Raw genomic sequence first — 18383 nt, 5'->3', positions numbered from 1 at the left:
GCGGTGATGTTGCCTATTTATTCCTTGGGGCATCCCAATATTCCCACCCATCTTCCAGGTGCCTCTGCCCAGTATCGGGGGCACAGACGTCTTTTGCTTCTGCCTCCCTGTGACCACATTTACAGCTCAGGTTCTGTTTATCCACATTTCTGAGCTTCCTTTGGCACTAAATGAACATTTTACCTTCTCAGGCTGCCAAAGGCTTCACGTGGGTTCAGGTACTGGGGGCTGAACAACACATGAGGACAGGGAAGGTTGGTCATGTTGTCATGATTTTTTTCCCCAAAGAGATGTTACTAAATCCAATTTCTTGGTGCTTTGTTTCAGGAACAAACCCTGAAAGTCTAAATGGGGCAGAAATGGGAAGACATCCTGACTGCTGGCTGAGCTGTGGTAAGAGGAAAGGTGGAAAAAATAACCCATAAACCCACTGCTTTTGTGAAATCCAGCCATGGGATTAATGATTCTGGAGATATAGCCATCCTGACGATGAAGAACATGGTACTAATAGTGACAAGAAATGGTACCTGGAGTTTTTTGGACCAAAATAATCCCTTTATTAAGACATCTGAAGTGTCAAAGAGTGGTGGATGTTACAACAGGGCCACCCTGATGCTAAAAAGGATGGAGCTGGGTGAGATGATGCTGAGTGCCCTTGTGAGCAGGCAAGACTTGATATAACGTGTTTCTGAACCAAAAAGGTGTGTAATTGCTATTTCTGCACCAGGAATGTATTTTTCATTGCCATCCAAGGTGCAAAAGCTGTGTTGATCTATGAAGAAAGGAGAGAGTGCTGGGACTGGATGGAGAAAAAACCTCTTAGGCTTAATGATGGTATTTTATATCTACTAAGGATAAAATATGCCAGCCTTAAAGTCTGATTAGAACTTCCTTAGTCACCGATATTTTTATTTATAGCCCTTCATTGCCCTTTTTTTCTCCTTGTTTTGTTCTCCCCCTTTTTTTCTCTCTGTTTTTTTCTATCCTTTTTTTCCTCCCCCTTTTTGTCTGCCCTCTTTTCTCCTTTTTTCTTCCCCTTTATTCCTGTTTTTTTCTACCCCCTTTTTTATTCCCCCATTTTATCTCCCTGTTTTTCCTCCCCCTTTTTCTCCCCATTTTCCCTTCCCCTTTTTCCTCCTTTTTTTGTCTTCCCTTCCCCCCTTTCTTCTCCCCCTTTTATCTCCTCCATTTTTACTCTTTCTCCCCCCATTTTGTCTCCCCCATTTTGTCTCCCCTCATTTTGTCTCCCTGTTCCCCCTCTTTTATTCTCTCAATTTTTTTTCTCCCCTTTTTTGACTCCTTTTTTCCTATCCCTTTTTGTCTCTCCCTTTTTCCCCTCCCTCTTTTCCCTCCTTTCCCCCTTTTTTCTCCATCTTTTATCCCCTTTTTTCTCCCCCTTCTTGTCTCTGCCTTTTTTTTTTTTACCCCTTTATTTCCTCCCTTTTTTTCCCTACTCTGTTTTTTCTCCCACTTTTTCCTCCCCATTTTTCTTTCCCCCTTTTTCTCCCCATTTTTCCTTCACTGTCTTTCCTCCCCCTTTTATCCCTCCCTCTTTTCCCCCCACCATTTTCCTTCCCCTTTTTTTTCTACCCCCTTTTTTTCCTCTCCCCTTTTCCCTCCCCCCACCCCGTCCTCATTTTTAACCATTTCCCGCTACCTGGGGCTGTTTCCTCCCTCTTTCTGCATTTTCTGTAGCTGTGCCCTTGGTCCAGCATCAGCTGGTACTTGCACCTTCCCACCAGAGCTGCACTTTGGGTTCAGATTCCTGATCCCAAGTACCAGATCCCAAGTACCAGTACCATCCCGAGGTCCCTAAATCAGCAGCGTTAACCCCAGGGCATCAAACACTACCCGAGCAGGTTGTGGTTTAAAACAAGATGTGGCCCGCTGGAGCATCCCTGCAAACAGGACACGGTGGCCCTAAAGCCACCGAGGGATGTGCTGCTTTGCTGGCAGGTTTGGATTTATGGTACAAAGCACTTTTGGGTTGTTCGGGGAAGATCCTGGCACAGTTATGCACCACAGGGACATGTGGGACAGAGCTGGGCTTGCTGACCACCACCCTATGCTGCATGACATCCTCTGCTCTCCCTTCACACAACCGCTTGCAAGGGGAGGACAGTACAGGGACATAAATGGGGTGGGGGAAAACGAAAACCAAAACAAACCGAAAAATGGCACATGCTTGCAGCTTTCCCTCCCCTAAGTTGTCCCAAAAGGTAGCAAACCCATAGGAACAGGCATACTAACAGAAAAATGTGTCTTTATTGTTCACGGAGCAAAAATTGTGCTGATGGAGCGGTGGTGACATTGTGTTCCCCTGCACCCCAACCCATGTGCCAAAAAACGGGGCAGGAGGGTTTTTCGCCGCCTTTGTCCTTCGCTTGGCCCCACATGGCACATGGGAATTCCTAAAAAAGCTGAATAGTGATACCCAAATGGTCTTCCTATGGGATGCAGGTGATGAGCCACCCCAGTCCCCCCAGGACGCGTGTCCTCTCTCGTGGGGCAGGGAGGAACAGGCAAGGATGCGCAGGCAGCTGGGGCTGATTTTAAAGATCGGTTTATTCTCGCGCAAACAGACGTAGATTTAAAAACCCAGTGTGTACAAAATCACAGTCATGGCTTGAAGAGCACAAGGCAGCACCCTCAGAAAAAACAAATTAAAAAGTCATTAAAAGTCCCGGCGTTATGTACAGCATAAGTGCCAGCTCGAGTATTCACAACACAGTAACGTACTGCAATTAATTAGTCGTTTAAAAATAGTTCCCTTGAGAAACAACCTTCCGCTCCGGCGGGGCCGGAGTCCGCCCTGTCCGTGTGTCCGTCCGGCGCTGCTCAGACCCGCTGGCAGGTGTGCAGGCGGGAGGTGTCGGCGGGGCCCTGCTCTCGCTGCAGCCGACACGCCAGCCCCTCGGCGCACTGGCACCGCTGGAAGATCTCCAGGCCGTGGGTGCCTTTCCGCCGGTGCCGGGTACACACCTGCCCTTCCCGCAGCACCGGTTTGCAGATTTTGGACCAGAAGTGACGGGCGCAGCAGAGTCCGGCCGCGCAGTCTGACGAGCGCAGGCAGAAGTCCCCTTCCTCACCTGTGTGGGGACAGTGTGGCATGTGCTCAGCCCCAATGCTCCCACGGGGGACAGTGGGGCAGGGTGGGCAGACTGGGCTGCTCCAAGGGGGACACTGGGGCTCTGGGGACACCCCAGACTGTCCCTAAGGGGGGGCAGCAAGGCACTGTGGGCACCTCAGACTGTCCCCAAGGGGGACAGCAAAGCAGGGTAAACATCCCAGACCATCCCCACGGGGGACAGTGGGGCAGGGTGGGCGTCCCAGACTGTCCCCAAGGGGGACAGAGGGGCAGGGTGGGCAGCCCCGCAGTGGACAGCAAAGCAGGGTACACAACCCAAACCATCCCCATGGGGTTCAGTGGGGCAGGATGGGCATCCCAGACCGTCCCCACAGGAGCCAGCAGGGCAGGGTAGACATCCCAGATTGTCCCCACGAGGGGAACAGGGGCAGAGGGTGGGCATCCCAAACCGTTCCCATGGGGGACAGAGGTGCAGGGCAGGCAGCCCCACAGGTGGCAGCATGGTCACAGCACTGGGGACCCCCTTTACCTTTGGCAGTGGGGATCCAGGCAGGCGCAGGTGTCCGTCGGGGCAAAACCTCAGTGCCCATCTCATCCACCTCGGCAGCTCCATGGGGAGGCTCCGGGGAGGTGCAGAACCCTGCGGGAAGCAGCGGGAGGGATGTCAGACGTGGCTGGGACCTCGCCACCTCCTCCCGCGGACACCCTTAGGGTGTCACCCCCGCCCCGCTTTCCCCCAGTCCCCGTCGCCCCTCACCGTTGCTGCAGGTCGTGCCGGGGCAGCACATGGCGTCGCGCAGGCAGCGCTTGCGGCGTCTCCGGCAGGAGAGGCAGAGCGGGGCGCCCCCGCCGCGGGCCGCCCCCCCGCAAAACTCCTCGGGGCCGCAGTCCTCGTCCTCCGCGCAGGGGAACGGCTGGAGGGGGGAACAGAGAGGAGACGGAGGGTCAGCGGGGCCGCAAAACCCCCATTCCCGATGTGTCTCCCCATCCCCATCGCCGACGCGTACCCCCCGTCAACCCCGTGGTGTTCCTCCCCCATCCCCGATATGTTCCCCATCCCATCCCCGATGTGTGTCCCCCCCAATACCCGACGTGTGTCTCCCCCCTCAATCCCCGGTGTATCCCCGCCCCTACCTGCCGGGTGGCGGCCGGCGGCGGCTTGTTGCTGCCGTCGAAGGGGACGGCGGGGGCGGCGCTGGCTTCGGCCGCTCCCCCCGGGGGGGGTCCCTTGATGGCGTTGGAGCTGAGGGCACCCCCGGCTGCCGCCGCCCGCCCCGCCGGGGCCGCGCAGCTCAGCGCCGCCAGCAGCGCCAGCAGCCCCCGCATCCTCGTCCCGTCCCGTCCCGTCCCCTCCCGGCCCCTCGTCCCCGCCGCTGTCTCGGTCGGCGTAGCAGCTCCCGCGGCCCCCGAGCAGCAGCTACCTGCGCCGCCCGCCACCGCCTTTATACACCCGGGGGCTGCCTCCTGCGCCCGCCCCCTCGGGGAGGAGGGCAGGGCGGATGGGATTTCAAAGGGCCCCCGGCGCGGGGGGGGGTTGTGTGTGTGTGCTGATGAGCCCCTAAACCACCCCCCACCCCGCCCCGAGGGCTCCGTCATTGGCCGCCGGCCCGGGAGGGGGTTTCGCAACGGCGGGGGCAGACGCCCCCTCCCCGGCATCCCCCCCCCCCCCGCCCCGGTCCCGGCCAGATGCTCCGCACGCTCCGCCGCTGTCTTCAGCCCGACTAGGGAGGACGGGGAAAGGGGGGGGCGAGGGGGTGCGGTCGCTTCATGCACCCTCCCTCCCCGTCCCCCCCCCCCCCCCCCCCCCTCCCCCTCAGTGGCCGGGAGCCGCGATGGGGTGCAGAAAGCCCCCCCCGCCCTGCCATAGCAGAGTCGGTGCTTTGGTCTCCTCTAAGTCTGCGCCCCCCACCCCGCCGCCTCCAACTCCCCCGCGCCCTTCCTGGCGCCAGCGCAGCTTTGCGGGAAGGGAGGGGGGGCTGCTCCGAACACCCCCCCACCACCCCCCCCCCGGCCCGGGCTGTGTGTGTGTGTGTGTGTATGTGTGTCTGGTGGGGAGGGGGGCGGTGCACGGGGCTGAGCCCCAGCCCGCACCCCCCCCGGAGCGTCTCAGCCCCCCAAACCGACCCTTCCCGCGCACTCGGCCGATCCCAGCCCAGGGAGCGGGCACCATTGGTGGGGGGGGAGCCTTTGATGCGGGGAGATCAAAGGGGTCTCCCCCCCCCAATTTCGCCCCCCTCGGTCCCTGCACCGGCGCCCTCGGGGCGCCGAGACACACCAATCTCCCCACCCCGAGCCGGGGCAGCGCGGCCGGCACCACCGCGCCCCCTGGCGGCCGCGCTGGGGCACCACCGCCCCCCCGCTCCGCCCAAGCTCCGGGAGTTTGGGTAGGTGCAGAAGCAAAACTCAATTAATTAACTAATTAATTGTTTCCTTTCCTTATAATGGCCCAATATTTTATTTTATATATTTTTATTTAATTAATTTTATTTTATTTTTACTATTATTTCATTTTATATTCTATGATGTTATTTTATTTTTTAATTTTATATTTAATTTAATTTAATTTCATTATTCCATGATTTGCCTTAAGAAGCGAAAGCCCAAGCGCCGCCGCACGGCCCCAGCTCACCCCACACATTCATCCCTGTCGGGGGGGGTGATTTCAGCCACCCCAGCCCCGCAATTAAAACCCGGCGGCGCTCACCCACCTCCGGCTCGGCCCGTATCGCTGGCCAGGAGCTGCTATTGGGTATTTCGGGGCTCGGGCCGGTTAATGATTTTCCGGGGCGGTTTCGGCAGCGGGTCCCGCAGGTGCTGGGGGAGCGGAGCTGCTGACTCAGCGCCCGCCGGTTCATCCCCAGCAGATGAATTGGGGCTCGGCTATTTTTAGTCCGCAGGAACGAGGCCGCACCTTGTCCCGAAATCTCTGCACCCCCCCGGCAGTTTCAGGTGAGGGCCACGTCATTCCCGGCTTTTTATTGTCTGAGTAACTTGTAGCTGTGATTGCTGCATCCTGCAGAATCATTTTGTGATGTTTCCCGGGTCCTGCGTAGGCAGTTATCAGATTTATTTCCCTCCTGGGAGGATGTTTTCTTGCTCCTTTCCCCAGTTTTTATGCCTCTGAAGTTCACCCTTAACCCTGACCACGCTGAGATTTAAGGACAGTTGTGTCACACAGCGGCCGAGGGGTTTCCCAGGGATGGATTTAAATCTATCCGGATGGGCAGAGCCTCAACATCCCGAACCACACAGGATGTGACACCCCACGGCTGTGCTACCACGTGCCTCCGTGTCACCAGCTCTTGGCATCTAAGGGACAGTGATGACACACGGGGTGATGCTGGGGCTCAAATAAGCACTAAACTGCAATAACTGTGGCCACTTGCATCCTGCAGAAAATCTGGATGAAGACACGAGCCTCAACCCCGGTACTGATCTATAAGCATCACACATTCTGTTTGGTTATCTCTTAGTGCGTGAACGAGAATAAAACACCCTATTTCATTGCTACGGCAGAAATCTCCCAAACCCGGCTTAAGCCGTGGAAGAAAGACGTCGACGCGCCGTTCAAAAGTAATTATTTTTATTTCAACTCTATAAAGTATACAACAGGCACTCGGCAATTACAGCTGCAGGGAAAATACAGAGCAAAACAAAAGCGGTTGAAGTCGATGAAAAAAAGTTGTTAAATGTACATCAAAAGAGTGCAACCGGCCGGCAGCCGGTGGATGACCAACATTTGTCCGACAAACAAAACCTCTTTCATGTAAGAAGAAAACTGGAGAAAATAAGAATATAAAACAAAGGGCTAGTGTAAAACCAGCGTAAACTGGGACCCGGGGCGAGAGGCAACTCCAAATGAAAACTTCCCCTATTTAAGCCCTAAACCCGCCCGAGTCTCAGCGTCACGGCTGCTTTACGGGAGCTGCATCGCGAAGGAGTCGGGGGAAAAGCCCGGATCCCGTTTTGTTGAGTGGTGCAAACGAGCTGCGTCTTCGCCTCGGGCTTTTGGGTCAAAAAACCTGCAGGTTGGGTTCCACACTGAGTTGCTCATTGCTTTTTGTGTTCCCCAGGTGGGAGGTTTCTAGGGGGGTTTGTGTAAGACAGGAGGTTGGCGCTGGACGGCACGATGGGCTGGACCTGCACAGCTTAGCAAAACAGGAATACCTGTCTACGCACTGATAGGATGTCATAGATTAATTTGACCCGCACAGAACATTTATACATTTCACAGAAATGACTCTGTATCGCATTAACGGATACACAGCTCTGGTACATTGAACAGAAATAAGAGAACGACGTCATCATTTCTGTAATTCATCAATATTATATAATAAAGGCTTAGAAATCGGTAGCAGAAAGAACTGTAAAACGCAGCAAGCTAAGAAAGGACGACATTTTGAGGTGTGTTTGTCTTTGTCATGCAGCATAACACCAAATTTGTAATTTCTTTTTTATAGGATGCCATGGATTTAAGGCACTTGCAACAATGCCAGATAGCCAGTCATGTTCTAGAACTATGGGACAGATGAGTTAACGGTACAGTTGACATAAAGTTTAATAATACTGACAATTATGACATTAATTCAAGTCTACCTTGAGCTAAAAACATTACATTACAAAGAAGAAAATGAAGGAATAATGCCATGGAACTCTAAAAAGAAAGAAGATATATGTGTACCACAAAATATCAACACGAAAATACCTATTTACATAAATACTCGCTCGTGGTCCTGTTGTTAAATAAGAGTTTGCTATGGATAACGCAGCACTGTGAGAAGCTACGAACTGGCCGTGTCTTAACGACACCAACCTTAATACGCTTGTTTTAAATACAGGAGCCGATTTCCCATCACGTATTTACGCCCTCGTCCCGTGTATAAAAGGAGACAAAGAAGAAAGGACAGCACGTGGAAACACAGAGGCAATCCGTTCTTGTGAATATATATATATATATAATGCAACTCAAATATATTACTTATAAATGAAGGTGTTTATCATATACATATGCTAAGTATGTTATTTAAAGTACGCTTGGGAAAGGTGATGGAAGACAAGGGAGGTGTTTGATAACAAAACACACTTAGGTGTGCATGCCGCACGCTGTAGGTATCAATTACTGTGTGTGGCACAAGGAAAAAGGGACAATAACTCATCAGTCTGGTTTAAAACCTTCCCCGGGTCGCCCCCGAAATTGCTGTGATGCTCCTTGCTCCCCGCAGCTGGCAACTCTGTCCCAGCTCCTGAACAGCATCACTGCACAACAAACTCCTCTCTACGTCCTTCTACAAATGCAACAAGTTTTCTCCTCCAACGTGGCTGCATCCATTGAGTGAAAAACCAGGGGGATTTGAGGAAAGAATTCGGCTTTTAGGCTAAGACACCTAGTGATTATTTCAGCATCGGCTTTCGGTGTCCCCGGGGAACGGCTGAAAAGCCAGCGCGTATCTGCCCTCGATGAGCAATTCTCAGCAGACCCTGTAACTGCCTTTTCCCTCCGGTTTTCAAGGCAAACAAGTTTTAATGATTAATGAACGGCAGAAATAACTTGGGGGTTATCGCGCCGACGGTGTCACCTCACCCTTGGGAAAACCAGGGAGCACATTGAGTGACACAGGCGGGTTCCGAAGGGGTCGCGATGACCGAGCTCTTCGGTTTGCTGGCAAACAGCCGGCGCTGTCAGAGAACGGGAGAAATCTCTTTCTAACATGCTCTGTTAAGTCGCTTTCATTTGAACATGGGAAAGAGTTGGGATGTAGCATCAGGGAAATAATTTTGTGCTGTTAAAACATAACATTTTCCATGTACTACGTAGGCAAAAGTCACATCAATTTGGAGCAAAAGTTCATGTTTTGACTTGCAGCATGCGGGCAGCTCCGAGATGAAACGGGGCAGCACCTGCTAATTTTGGGGGGGCAGGGTCTGTTATAGAGACCGAAAGCTGATGTTTCTTGGTACAATGGGCTAAACCTTTAGTCCAGACTACACGCAACAGGCACCCAGGCCAGGATTCCTCTGTTACGTCCTATAAATCAGAAGAGACTGTGCTCATGCAAAGGTAAAGCAGCTGGTTGTTTTTCCATACAAGCTCTGGCCACCCCTGTGGGGACCTGTTACTCCGGGGACATGCAGACCTCGCACAAACACATCCCATTTTCCACTTAACTCCACTGACCTTCCCGTGGAGCTCCTTAGCTTGGTGAGGCATTAAAACCACGTTTTTATGGGCAATATTACAAACAGAGGCAGCAAACTGGCCCAGTACCACCTTCAGTTTGAATAAACTTAGTACTAAACATGGAAGAGATGCAGACACGGAGACATAAAATCACCTAAGAGCGGCGTGGAGAACGATGCCTCTTGCTACATACTTCTGAAATGGTGGTTGACTTAATTTATATTCACAGATGAAGGATGTACATAGCACCTATAAAGTACATTACGGGTCTTATGTTTTCCCTTTGGGTTCTAAAAAGGTAAAAATTAAGCTTAGTTTTATGCTTAATAAACAATCAGTAAGACTGGGCTGCTGTCACTTTTTTACAGGACCATTATTTAAGCGCTATTTTATATGTAAAATGGATTAATTTTATGTTTTTATTTTTTTATCATGCAGTTATGTATTTTTACCAAGGGAAAGGAAAAAAAACCCAAATGTGGTGTTACAGTATGTTCTCAGCCGTATAAGAGAAGCGACCCATATCTGCCTTAAACAGGATCTAGAGCAGTTGTGCTTTTGTTTTTCCCAGGCTAAAAACCCCAATATTTCTCAAAAAGAAAGAGGAAACATTCAGTCTTGTCAAGAATACTGCTCGGAAAGAAAAAGGACAAATTTTACCACTGCTTTGACGTGAACTCGTTGACCAGTACCGCTGTGGTCCTCCTCTGCTCCTAGACTGGCCCACAGTAGAAGAACCTACCAAGTTTGGAGGGTGGGAGTAGCCCAAACCCATATTTAGCTACAGCACTTAATAAATTACTATTGATCCTACCGATAAAGCCAGTACCTCGCAGCTAGAATTAAGTGCGTCTTACACTACGTATCTCTCGACTGTTCTAATTAAGAGCGTAGCAAAATCGTCGCAGTGATAGAAAACAGATTTCTGTACTGGTGAAAGGCTTTGTGTCAGGACCACCATGTCAACTTTAAGTTCGAACATAAAACATGAAGAGAGCACTATTGTCATCTAAGCAATAAGTCCTAATGCCACTGTAGTTACTGTAGCAGCATCAATCAAGGCATCATGGTGACCCCGAGCACTGATCCTCCCCAGTTCTTTCGGTTTCGCTGGCAGCCGTGTCCCAGGAAAGCTGTCTTCAGCAAGGCAGAAGCAGGTAAGAGAAAGAACGTTAAAAATCTATGTCCCATCCTGAGTTGTCGTCAGGGGGTGGTTCGTCACTGTCCTCCGGGAAGCTGTCGAAATTGCTTGTGTCTGTTGGAGATGCCACCTGGGAAAGAAGGGAGTGACAAGAATCACAGAATGAGTTGGGTTGGAAAAGACCTTCAAAACCATTGAGTCCAACCTCCTGGCACTGTCCCATGTCCCTGAGAACATCATCTCCGCATCTATTCAACCTCTCCAGGGATGGTGACTCCACGTTTCCCTGTTCCAATGCCCAACAGCCCCTTCCAGGAAGAAATTGTTCCCAAGATCCAACCACAACCTCCCCTGGTGCAACCTGAGGCCGTTTCCTTTTGTCCTATCAAAGGGACGGTCATGGCATTTGACCTCTGCAGATGTTTCCTCTTCATCTCACAACATCATTCAAGATCCTTCATCTCTAAATGCAACAAGCAAGAAAAGTTCTGCATTTGACAACTTCCCCGCCCCCCCCAACTGTAATGATCCTTTGGGGCTTTCTAGTACATTGGTACAAGGTTGGCAGAAAAGCCTTGGGCCTCCCCAAATCCCAGGATTTCCAATTTATGGCTCCAGGATCCTGAATTGGAGGCGACAAGCTGGGTCCTGGCTGTCTTTGAGTTTCCCAACAAGCATTGCTCAGTCTACAGATCCTACCAGAGAAACCCGCCTTCCTAGGGTGAAGGCCAAGAACGCTTCTTTTTTGGAAATAATTCATTTAAAACCTGCTCTAACTATATCACTTCTAATTTTTTTGGCCTTACAACAATGACTGAAACTTCCTTACAGTGAGACCCTTGCAATTTAAAACCATGAGACAACACTAAAATAGACCAGCAGCTCCTCCAGGTCAAAATCATCAGTGTCTTCCTAGAGAACACCAGTACTTTTAGCCATACCCCAAGTAGCCAGCACAGGCTGGAGGGGACCGCACTTGCCATATTTTTGAGCACAAAGCCCAGCCTGTGGTCCAGGAGACATACGTGATGCTGGATGCTGCTCTAAGCCTTGGGAAAAGACTATTTGATCAACAGGAGCTCCAACCGCGGCTCTAAATTTCATTTGCTGCCCAGCTGCATCAGCATTCCCTGCTACTGAAAACATCTCAGGGAAAATTAAGCTGCTTGAATACCCAACTCTTCTGATAAAAATAGCTTAGTCGAGGCACAACAGAGCGATGAGATGCATCCCTGTGTAGCGAACACCGTGCTGGCACTGTTGAGTTGGAGAGCCTTCAGCCTTGGGGTGCTCCACGCTGGCCCTGGGCTGGACCACGCTCCTCTGGTTCTCTCATCCCACCCCATGTGGGCTCCCCATGTCTTGGGGATGTACGTACAAGACACCAGCTACCAAGGTATAAGAGATGCAGTTGGTTTGGCCGTTCCCGGGGGACGTGCAGGAGCTGGAGCTTCTTGTGAAATGCTCTCAGCAGCCATGGACAGTGGACCGCACTGGGTGAAAGCATATCTGGAGCTCCCCAGGGCTCCCCTGCAGATGTCCACCCACCACAGTTTTTTCAGCTCTAGTTAGATGAAACTCTACGGGCAATTAGTTCAGCTTTGGGAAATGGATTGCCTTTAGTGTTCATCTGACAAAAAAGAAAAAGGCTGAGTATATTGAACACCTCAAATGTAGAAGGTTCTCTTTTTCTTAGAAGATCGATGATTAGGGGAGGAGAGGCTGGCTTAGTTGTTCCTCTCCTAATTAACTTCATGTGACGCTAACGCTGTTGTGGGCGATTCCCCACAGCTCTGAGGTGTAGAGCCTACATGGGCTGCAGTCCTTCACCCTCAGAGACGTGGGAACAAACGTCCTCCTCCATGTCCTCCCCAGCCAAGAAGGGTCACTCTAGACTTACCTCCCATCCACCCAAGAAGGATGGACATCAGTATCAGCCATCTCACTGCTTCCCAACATCAGGGCTTGAGAAGAATTACGGTGCAGAGATCTGCACGTCTTTCTCAAAGGCCATGGTGCAAAACAGCACGTCTTTGGAATAGTCAAGGAGCAGGAGAATGCTTTTCAGGCCAGCTACCATCACAGATTTAAGCGGTGCTATCGAGGCTCAGCTGCTCCCTGAAGCAATGTCCTAGGAACAGGCTGTAAACTGAGATCTCCTAAAATCCTGTGCAATAAGAGCTAAGGAGCAGCTTTCCATTGCTGCCCCGGTAGTACCACGTAAGTGCTGCTGAGGCTTTAAGAGCTTTTTTCTTAAGAAAACAGCTAGTCTGTACATCCAGCTCTGCTGGCTCCTGTCCAGCTAACAGGGAGAGGTGTACTGGTTGAAGAAAACCCCTATTTCTTCTCCCAGAGCTATGGATTTTAGGTCACTTTTCAGATGCGGCCCTTACTGGCAGTTGGGATTTTTCCCCAAGCAGCTGAGCTGGTTGTGGAGGAGTCGGCTGAGCGGGACAGAGAGCTTTGGGGTGGACCAGGTTCACTAATTAACGCAGGCAGCTTTTAGAGAGGATCTCAAGGGTATGTTTGGAGAAGATATTAGTCCTAAGAGCTTTAGGAAAGAATGAGCTGTGTTGAAGTGGGATTAGGGCAGTATACGGCTGTCAGCACTGAGTTGTCCTGGAAGAAGGATTCCTCTGAAGAGGGAAAGATGCTCCTGTCTACTTTGGACAGCCTTGCTGGTGATGTGCTGGTCAAACAGGGGACAGCAGATCACTGTCCTAGGAGCATGTTGCCTGGTGGGACCTCTCCAGACCCAAACACACAGCCTTGGTGATGCCAGAAGGTAATGACAAAGAAGAGAATTAGGTGCTCACACAAGCCTTTCCTCCTAACTGAAAAAAAGCACAAAGAAAATGGGATTTTCTGCTGAACAGGCTGGAGAGCGGCAATGCCAAAGGAGCCGAGACCATTTCTGGTGGTGGAGCAACATCCCAGCTTGGGGACATCAGGGAGCAATTCATGCCCATAGAGAGCAGATAGCGCTGAAGTCACTGCTGCTGGTTAGACATGCAGGGTTCACACAGAGCTTGGGTAAAAACACTACTAGAAATGTTCTTACTAAACTAAAAATCCACCCCAAAACAATTAGAGCAACATATTGGGGCGTTTTCAGGCTACACTGACATCCTGCACAGGTAAACCAGGAACTGAAACCGCGTGTGAAGGAGCAAACTCGACTTTATTGTCTGACTTGAAAAGTGGTGAACAGTACTGCTGACAAATTAAGGGTCATTAAAAAGAGGTTTAACAGAAAAAAAACAGAGTTTTGATTCATAAAACGTTTGGATGTTCTTCAGGCATTCTGCTTGAGGCAGATATTTGCAAAGTCCAGCTTTCTCCCACTGACTGCCCATTGGCCAAAAGAGGGGGGATGCAAAACCCTCTTGCTCTTTCATAGCTGCTCAACCAACTTTGGGCTGGCAGATTTACCCCCGGAGCTGCGCCCGCTGCTGCAGGAGCTGCAGGACCACGGGCGGACGGAGCGCCGGGGCGCAATTAAATACGATTGCTAATGTCATTCTCTCGCTGATCCCGCGGGAGAGGCACGGAGAGAAAGGGATTAAGTTGAAACAAGGAGGGGAGGCTGCAGAACAGAAGGGGCCAAGGTAATTTCTATCAGCTAATCCTGTTTGGTTTCCCTTAGCGGCGGGCTTTGTGGGCAAAGAGCTCACAAAGACATCAAAGGAAGGGCTTTGCTGCAAAGGAAAATGAGTCGAGCTGTCCCTCCGCGTCTGTTTAAACATAAACTAGGCAGTAATGGGGGTTTTCATGTAGGACATGGATGCAGGAGAAAAAGGGTGAAAAGCACAAAAGAGAAGACAGAAGGAAAGGTTAATGCAAAAGAAAAGGGAGACAGCATACAAATCCCACTGGCCTCGCCGAAAGAAATAAGAATAAAGGAGAAATGAAGAGGACACATCTGAGAGAAGAGGTGAAAGCAGCTCTTCACCAAAATGGGAAAAAGCAGATGAAGAAACAAGTGGAGCAGGTGAGGATGAGAAAAATGCGCAGTTGTGAGCAATCCTGCCCTGATCTCCTGCTGCAGAAGGTGTTTCAGCGCAGGCATGCCCTCCCCAAACCGCCTTCTCCAGGAGGAGACTGCCCACACACAGCTGGAAACATCTCTAACGAGACTTCTTCAAGCATCTCCAGAAGAAATAAAGCACATGGTGTCACCACCCATCTACAGCGTGTTAGTGCCCGACGCTCACAACATTCACATAAAAGAAACTTATTGGTTTGGAAGGAGAAAAAAAGTGGGAAAACTTACACTTGGTATTATAGGAGGTGTCAGCGTCCCTTTTCGTAACCCTTCCCAGTTAAAGCCTTCAAACCATCTAGAAGGGAGGGAATAAAGAAACACTTAGACGTACAGTAAAAATCTCTCTGTAGCACAAAATGAAATGTAAATTGCTTAAACAGTGGGTCTCATCTCCCGCAGTCAAATTGTCCAATTAGCCTTAATAATTTTTCCTGTCATCTTTATGCATTTCTTTGGGGGACTGAAAATGAAATGCGCGTAGCAACCCAGTGGTGATACCACGGCAAGTACAAATGCCCAGAAGAAAACTGCTCCTCACTGCAGATGTCCTGGCTCTTTCCTTCTTATAGGGTCAATCCCTCCCATATGAGACCCTTAATGTCCTTTTTTCATGTAAGATAGGGAGCTAAAGCGATGCACAGGGATGGGAGATTCTTCTCCTGGTTGGGGCACCTCGGGTTTGCTTGAGCTACAGCAGCTTAGATGAGTGGAGGAGCCCGGAGTTTCAGTCTGTCCACCCCAAAACGTCCATGTCTGTTGCTCTGGGGATGGGAGAAGGACCAGCATGGATGGATGAGAGAACCTGTTTCTGCAATGGGTCTCTAACTTGTTCTTATTCCCCTCCAGCATTGTGAAAACTTACGAGACATCACTTAACAACTCTCTCCTGTCAGCCCCAAAGGGATGATGAATTAACATCACAGGAAGCGAGTTGAGCAGGGGTGGGGAAGAGAAATCAAGGAAAACCTCAGAAAGGGATTCCTCAAACAAAAAAACATCCAAGCAGACAGTGGCTGAGTTGGATTCCTTCCAAATGCTCTTCTGCATTAGAGTCGTTGAAGTGTAATGGTCAACATGCAATGCGTTTTGCTCACAGGCAAGGCTGGCATCTACACCAAAACACCAGGGAAAACCAGCCTGATGGAAATTCAATTAGAGTCTAAAGCACACTACAAGGGAAAGGTCAAAGGAGTTTAAGAAGAGCGTTTCCTGCTGAAAATGGAAGTGTTTGAAATGCATGGTTCTGTGGGATTCTGGGTTCTGATGGATGGTGGAAAAGACACTTACTTGTGCTTTTGGATGTCCTTCACTCCGTTTTTCAAGTTGCCTAATCTTTCTGATGGATTGTCCCTATAAAACAAATAATGCACCAGTTACTTTCTTAATTCTTCTGAACAATTAATTTATTTGCAAATAAGATCAAAGTGATAATATTTCATGCGCTTACCTGCATAGTTTTTTAATTAAATTAGCAGCATTTTTGGCAATCTTCTTTGGAAATTCAATCATGTCTATTCCCCTTAATATGATGTTATAGGTCTTCATGGGGTCTGGGCCTGAGAAAGGGGGACTTCAGAGGGGAGAGGAAAAAGATTAAAAGCTTGTCTTCAAAACGACAGAAAATTACTCAAAAAAACCCAAATGACCCAAAGCAACACATAGCACCCTGCTGAAATGAGAAAAGGAAGGTAACAGACCTTATAGCAGGGCCTGTTGCGATAGGACAAGGGGTGATGGTTTTAAACTAAAGGAGGGAGATTCAGGCTGGACATGAGGAAGAAATTGTTGTCCCTGAGGGTGGTGAGAGCCTGGCCCAGGTTGGCCAGAGAGGTGGTGGATGAACCATCCCCGGAGACATCCCAGGCCTGAGGAACAAAGGGGTGAGCAAAGCTCACTGGCTCATTCTGTTTGAGGTTGTGATGTGGTTTCGGTGCGGATTAATTAGGTTTCCATTGGTTTAACAGAACAGGGGCCTGGGTCCAGCCCCAAAGGACAAGGAGGTTGAGGCGATGGATTCTTTTCTAGCTCCTGTATCCTGGGAGTGAGCGATGCATGATGAGGTGAGGAGTACAAGGAAGCTGCTGCTGCCAACGCGAGCAGTGATACGTACATAAAAAACTAAAGAGGGGAAGGGATATGGGATATTTAGGGATATAGGATACCTAGGGATATAGGACTCAAGTTCCCATGGTCTCAGTCTCCCTCCTTGTCAGACGTGCGGCCGCGCATCACCGCACCCCCTGCTTGAACTGCAAACCCTTTCCCCACCATGTTCAGCTCACTCTGGGTAACAGTTCAGGGCCAAAACTGAGTTTTTAGGGTGTCATTTCACAGTGCTTCCTCAAAAGCCTGCTCACGTCCTGCCCTTTGAGAGGAAGCTGTGATTTAAAGTGGAAAAGCTAACGCTGAGGTTGAGCGGCGCAGTGCTGCGCTGGCTCTGAACCTGTCCCTGGCCTAATCAGGGTGACAACGGCAGAAAGATTCAGCTCTCTGTTCCGCAGCGGCGCCGGCCCCGATGCCCATACCTGCCAGTCAGGAGCTCATACATTAAGATTCCCAGTGACCAGTAGTCTGCTGAAATGTCGTGACCTTTGTTCAGGATGATCTCGGGGGCTACGTACTCCGGGGTGCCACAAAAAGTCCATGTTTTCTTTCCAAATCCTATTTTCTTTGCAAAGCCAAAGTCGACCTGCGGAAAGGAGCAGAAGCAGCATCAGGGCAGAGCACCAGAGGAATGTCAGCTGTGCGCCCCGCTCCTCTTGAAGTGAAGCAAAGCAGAAAGGAACGTCTCCTCGTGGGAATATTCTCCTCGCTAAAGCACTGCGGGTTGTTCCAGAACCAGGCAACCACAGTGACTTTTTCGCCCGTTTATCCTTCGAGATATGAAAGGAAGATTGTTGTGAGGGAATAAGAACAAATGCCAGCGCTGAGGGTTTCCTGGCAGATGTAACTTTGCATCATTCACAGCTCAGGTTGACTTATTTTGCCTTTTTTTTTTTAACTCCCAGCAAGAAACTAAATACTGACCATTTTGGCACCTACTGAAAAGGTTCAGATTCCTCTCCCAGTATAAAGAGCCATGCAGTATAACAAGCATCCTCCCAATTTGCTTGAGGCTGATGGAACATCCTTGGTGGGGTCCCAAACCTCAGTGTGCCGCTATGGCACCAGTGAGCATGGAAAATCAGATTATTCTGGGAAATGAAGCAGAGTGCACGTATTTTCAGCTCGAGCCCAGAGCTGTGGCCTGCAGCACTCTGCTGTCCCTTCATGGCTGGGAGATGCTCCTACACCTTGTGCTGCTCAGGAGCAAAATGTCCCACATGGTGACAGTTCCAGAGGGATGTGGGACACTTCTTGTGCTATCATGTACATGGAGCTGGTGACGGGACCAGCAGAGACGCAGGTCTGGATCCTCCTGGGGTAAGGAGAACAGACCTGCACCTAATCGTCCTTTATCATCGGGCACCTTGTTGGACTCCTTGGCCTCAGCAAAAAGCTATAGAGGACAACTCTGTCCCGTCATTCATTATGTGACACACTGTGGCTGCCACCAGGTCATGATGGTGATGGTCCAACTTAGTCCTCCTGGCTCCTGATGCTGACCCCAAGTTTCCCTTCCCTTGGGGAAAGGTCCCCAAGTGGGGGGCAGATACTTTGCCCCCCCGGGACTCTCACAGAGAGGACAGCAGCTCTTTTTAGGGGCACATTGTCCCACCCTTCACTGATGGCTTCCCAAGCGCCCACACCCTCCAGTGCTCCCACCAAGACAAGTCTCGCTTTCCTTCTCCCCCTCTCCAGGGTCTCACGCGGCCGTTCGGGGTACATGTTACACGCAGGGCACCGCTGTGCTGATTTTTGAGGCAAAAAAAGTCATGTGAATAACGCAACAGAGTGAAACCCATCAGGAGCTCCCTAATTTGGGGGATGA

General features: G+C 50.5%; 2 protein-coding genes across 8 annotated transcripts in view; both read right to left on the bottom strand.

Annotated features, from left to right (window-relative positions):
• Positions 1-2547: 2547 nt before the first annotated feature.
• Positions 2548-4741, bottom strand: DKK1 (dickkopf WNT signaling pathway inhibitor 1). The gene is made up of 4 exons (XM_065068646.1): positions 4223-4741; positions 3846-4002; positions 3618-3728; positions 2548-3089 (listed from the first exon to the last, which is right to left on the bottom strand). Exons 1-4 carry the CDS (start codon positions 4682-4684, stop codon positions 2839-2841), a joined length of 981 nt encoding a protein of 326 aa, XP_064924718.1. The 5' UTR covers positions 4685-4741; the 3' UTR covers positions 2548-2838.
• A 1913-nt stretch (positions 4742-6654) lies between these two features.
• Positions 6655-18383, bottom strand: part of PRKG1 (protein kinase cGMP-dependent 1) — a 442922-nt gene continuing 431193 nt past the window's right edge. For all 7 annotated transcript variants that reach the window (XM_065068161.1, XM_065068160.1, XM_065068162.1 and 4 more), the window contains 5 exons: positions 16978-17141; positions 15900-16022; positions 15740-15802; positions 14681-14747; positions 6655-10537 (listed from right to left, as the gene is read on the bottom strand). In XM_065068161.1, the coding sequence (XP_064924233.1) occupies positions 10439-10537; positions 14681-14747; positions 15740-15802; positions 15900-16022; positions 16978-17141 (516 nt within the window). In that variant the 3' untranslated portion in view covers positions 6655-10438. The remainder of the gene's footprint in view (positions 10538-14680; positions 14748-15739; positions 15803-15899; positions 16023-16977; positions 17142-18383) is intronic.

Source organism: Columba livia, chromosome 6 (genome assembly GCF_036013475.1).
Source record: "Columba livia isolate bColLiv1 breed racing homer chromosome 6, bColLiv1.pat.W.v2, whole genome shotgun sequence".
Classification (NCBI taxonomy): Eukaryota; Metazoa; Chordata; class Aves; order Columbiformes; family Columbidae; genus Columba; species Columba livia.
The sequence above is the reverse complement of the archived record's forward strand: the minus strand, read 5'-3'. Positions and strand labels throughout refer to the sequence as shown.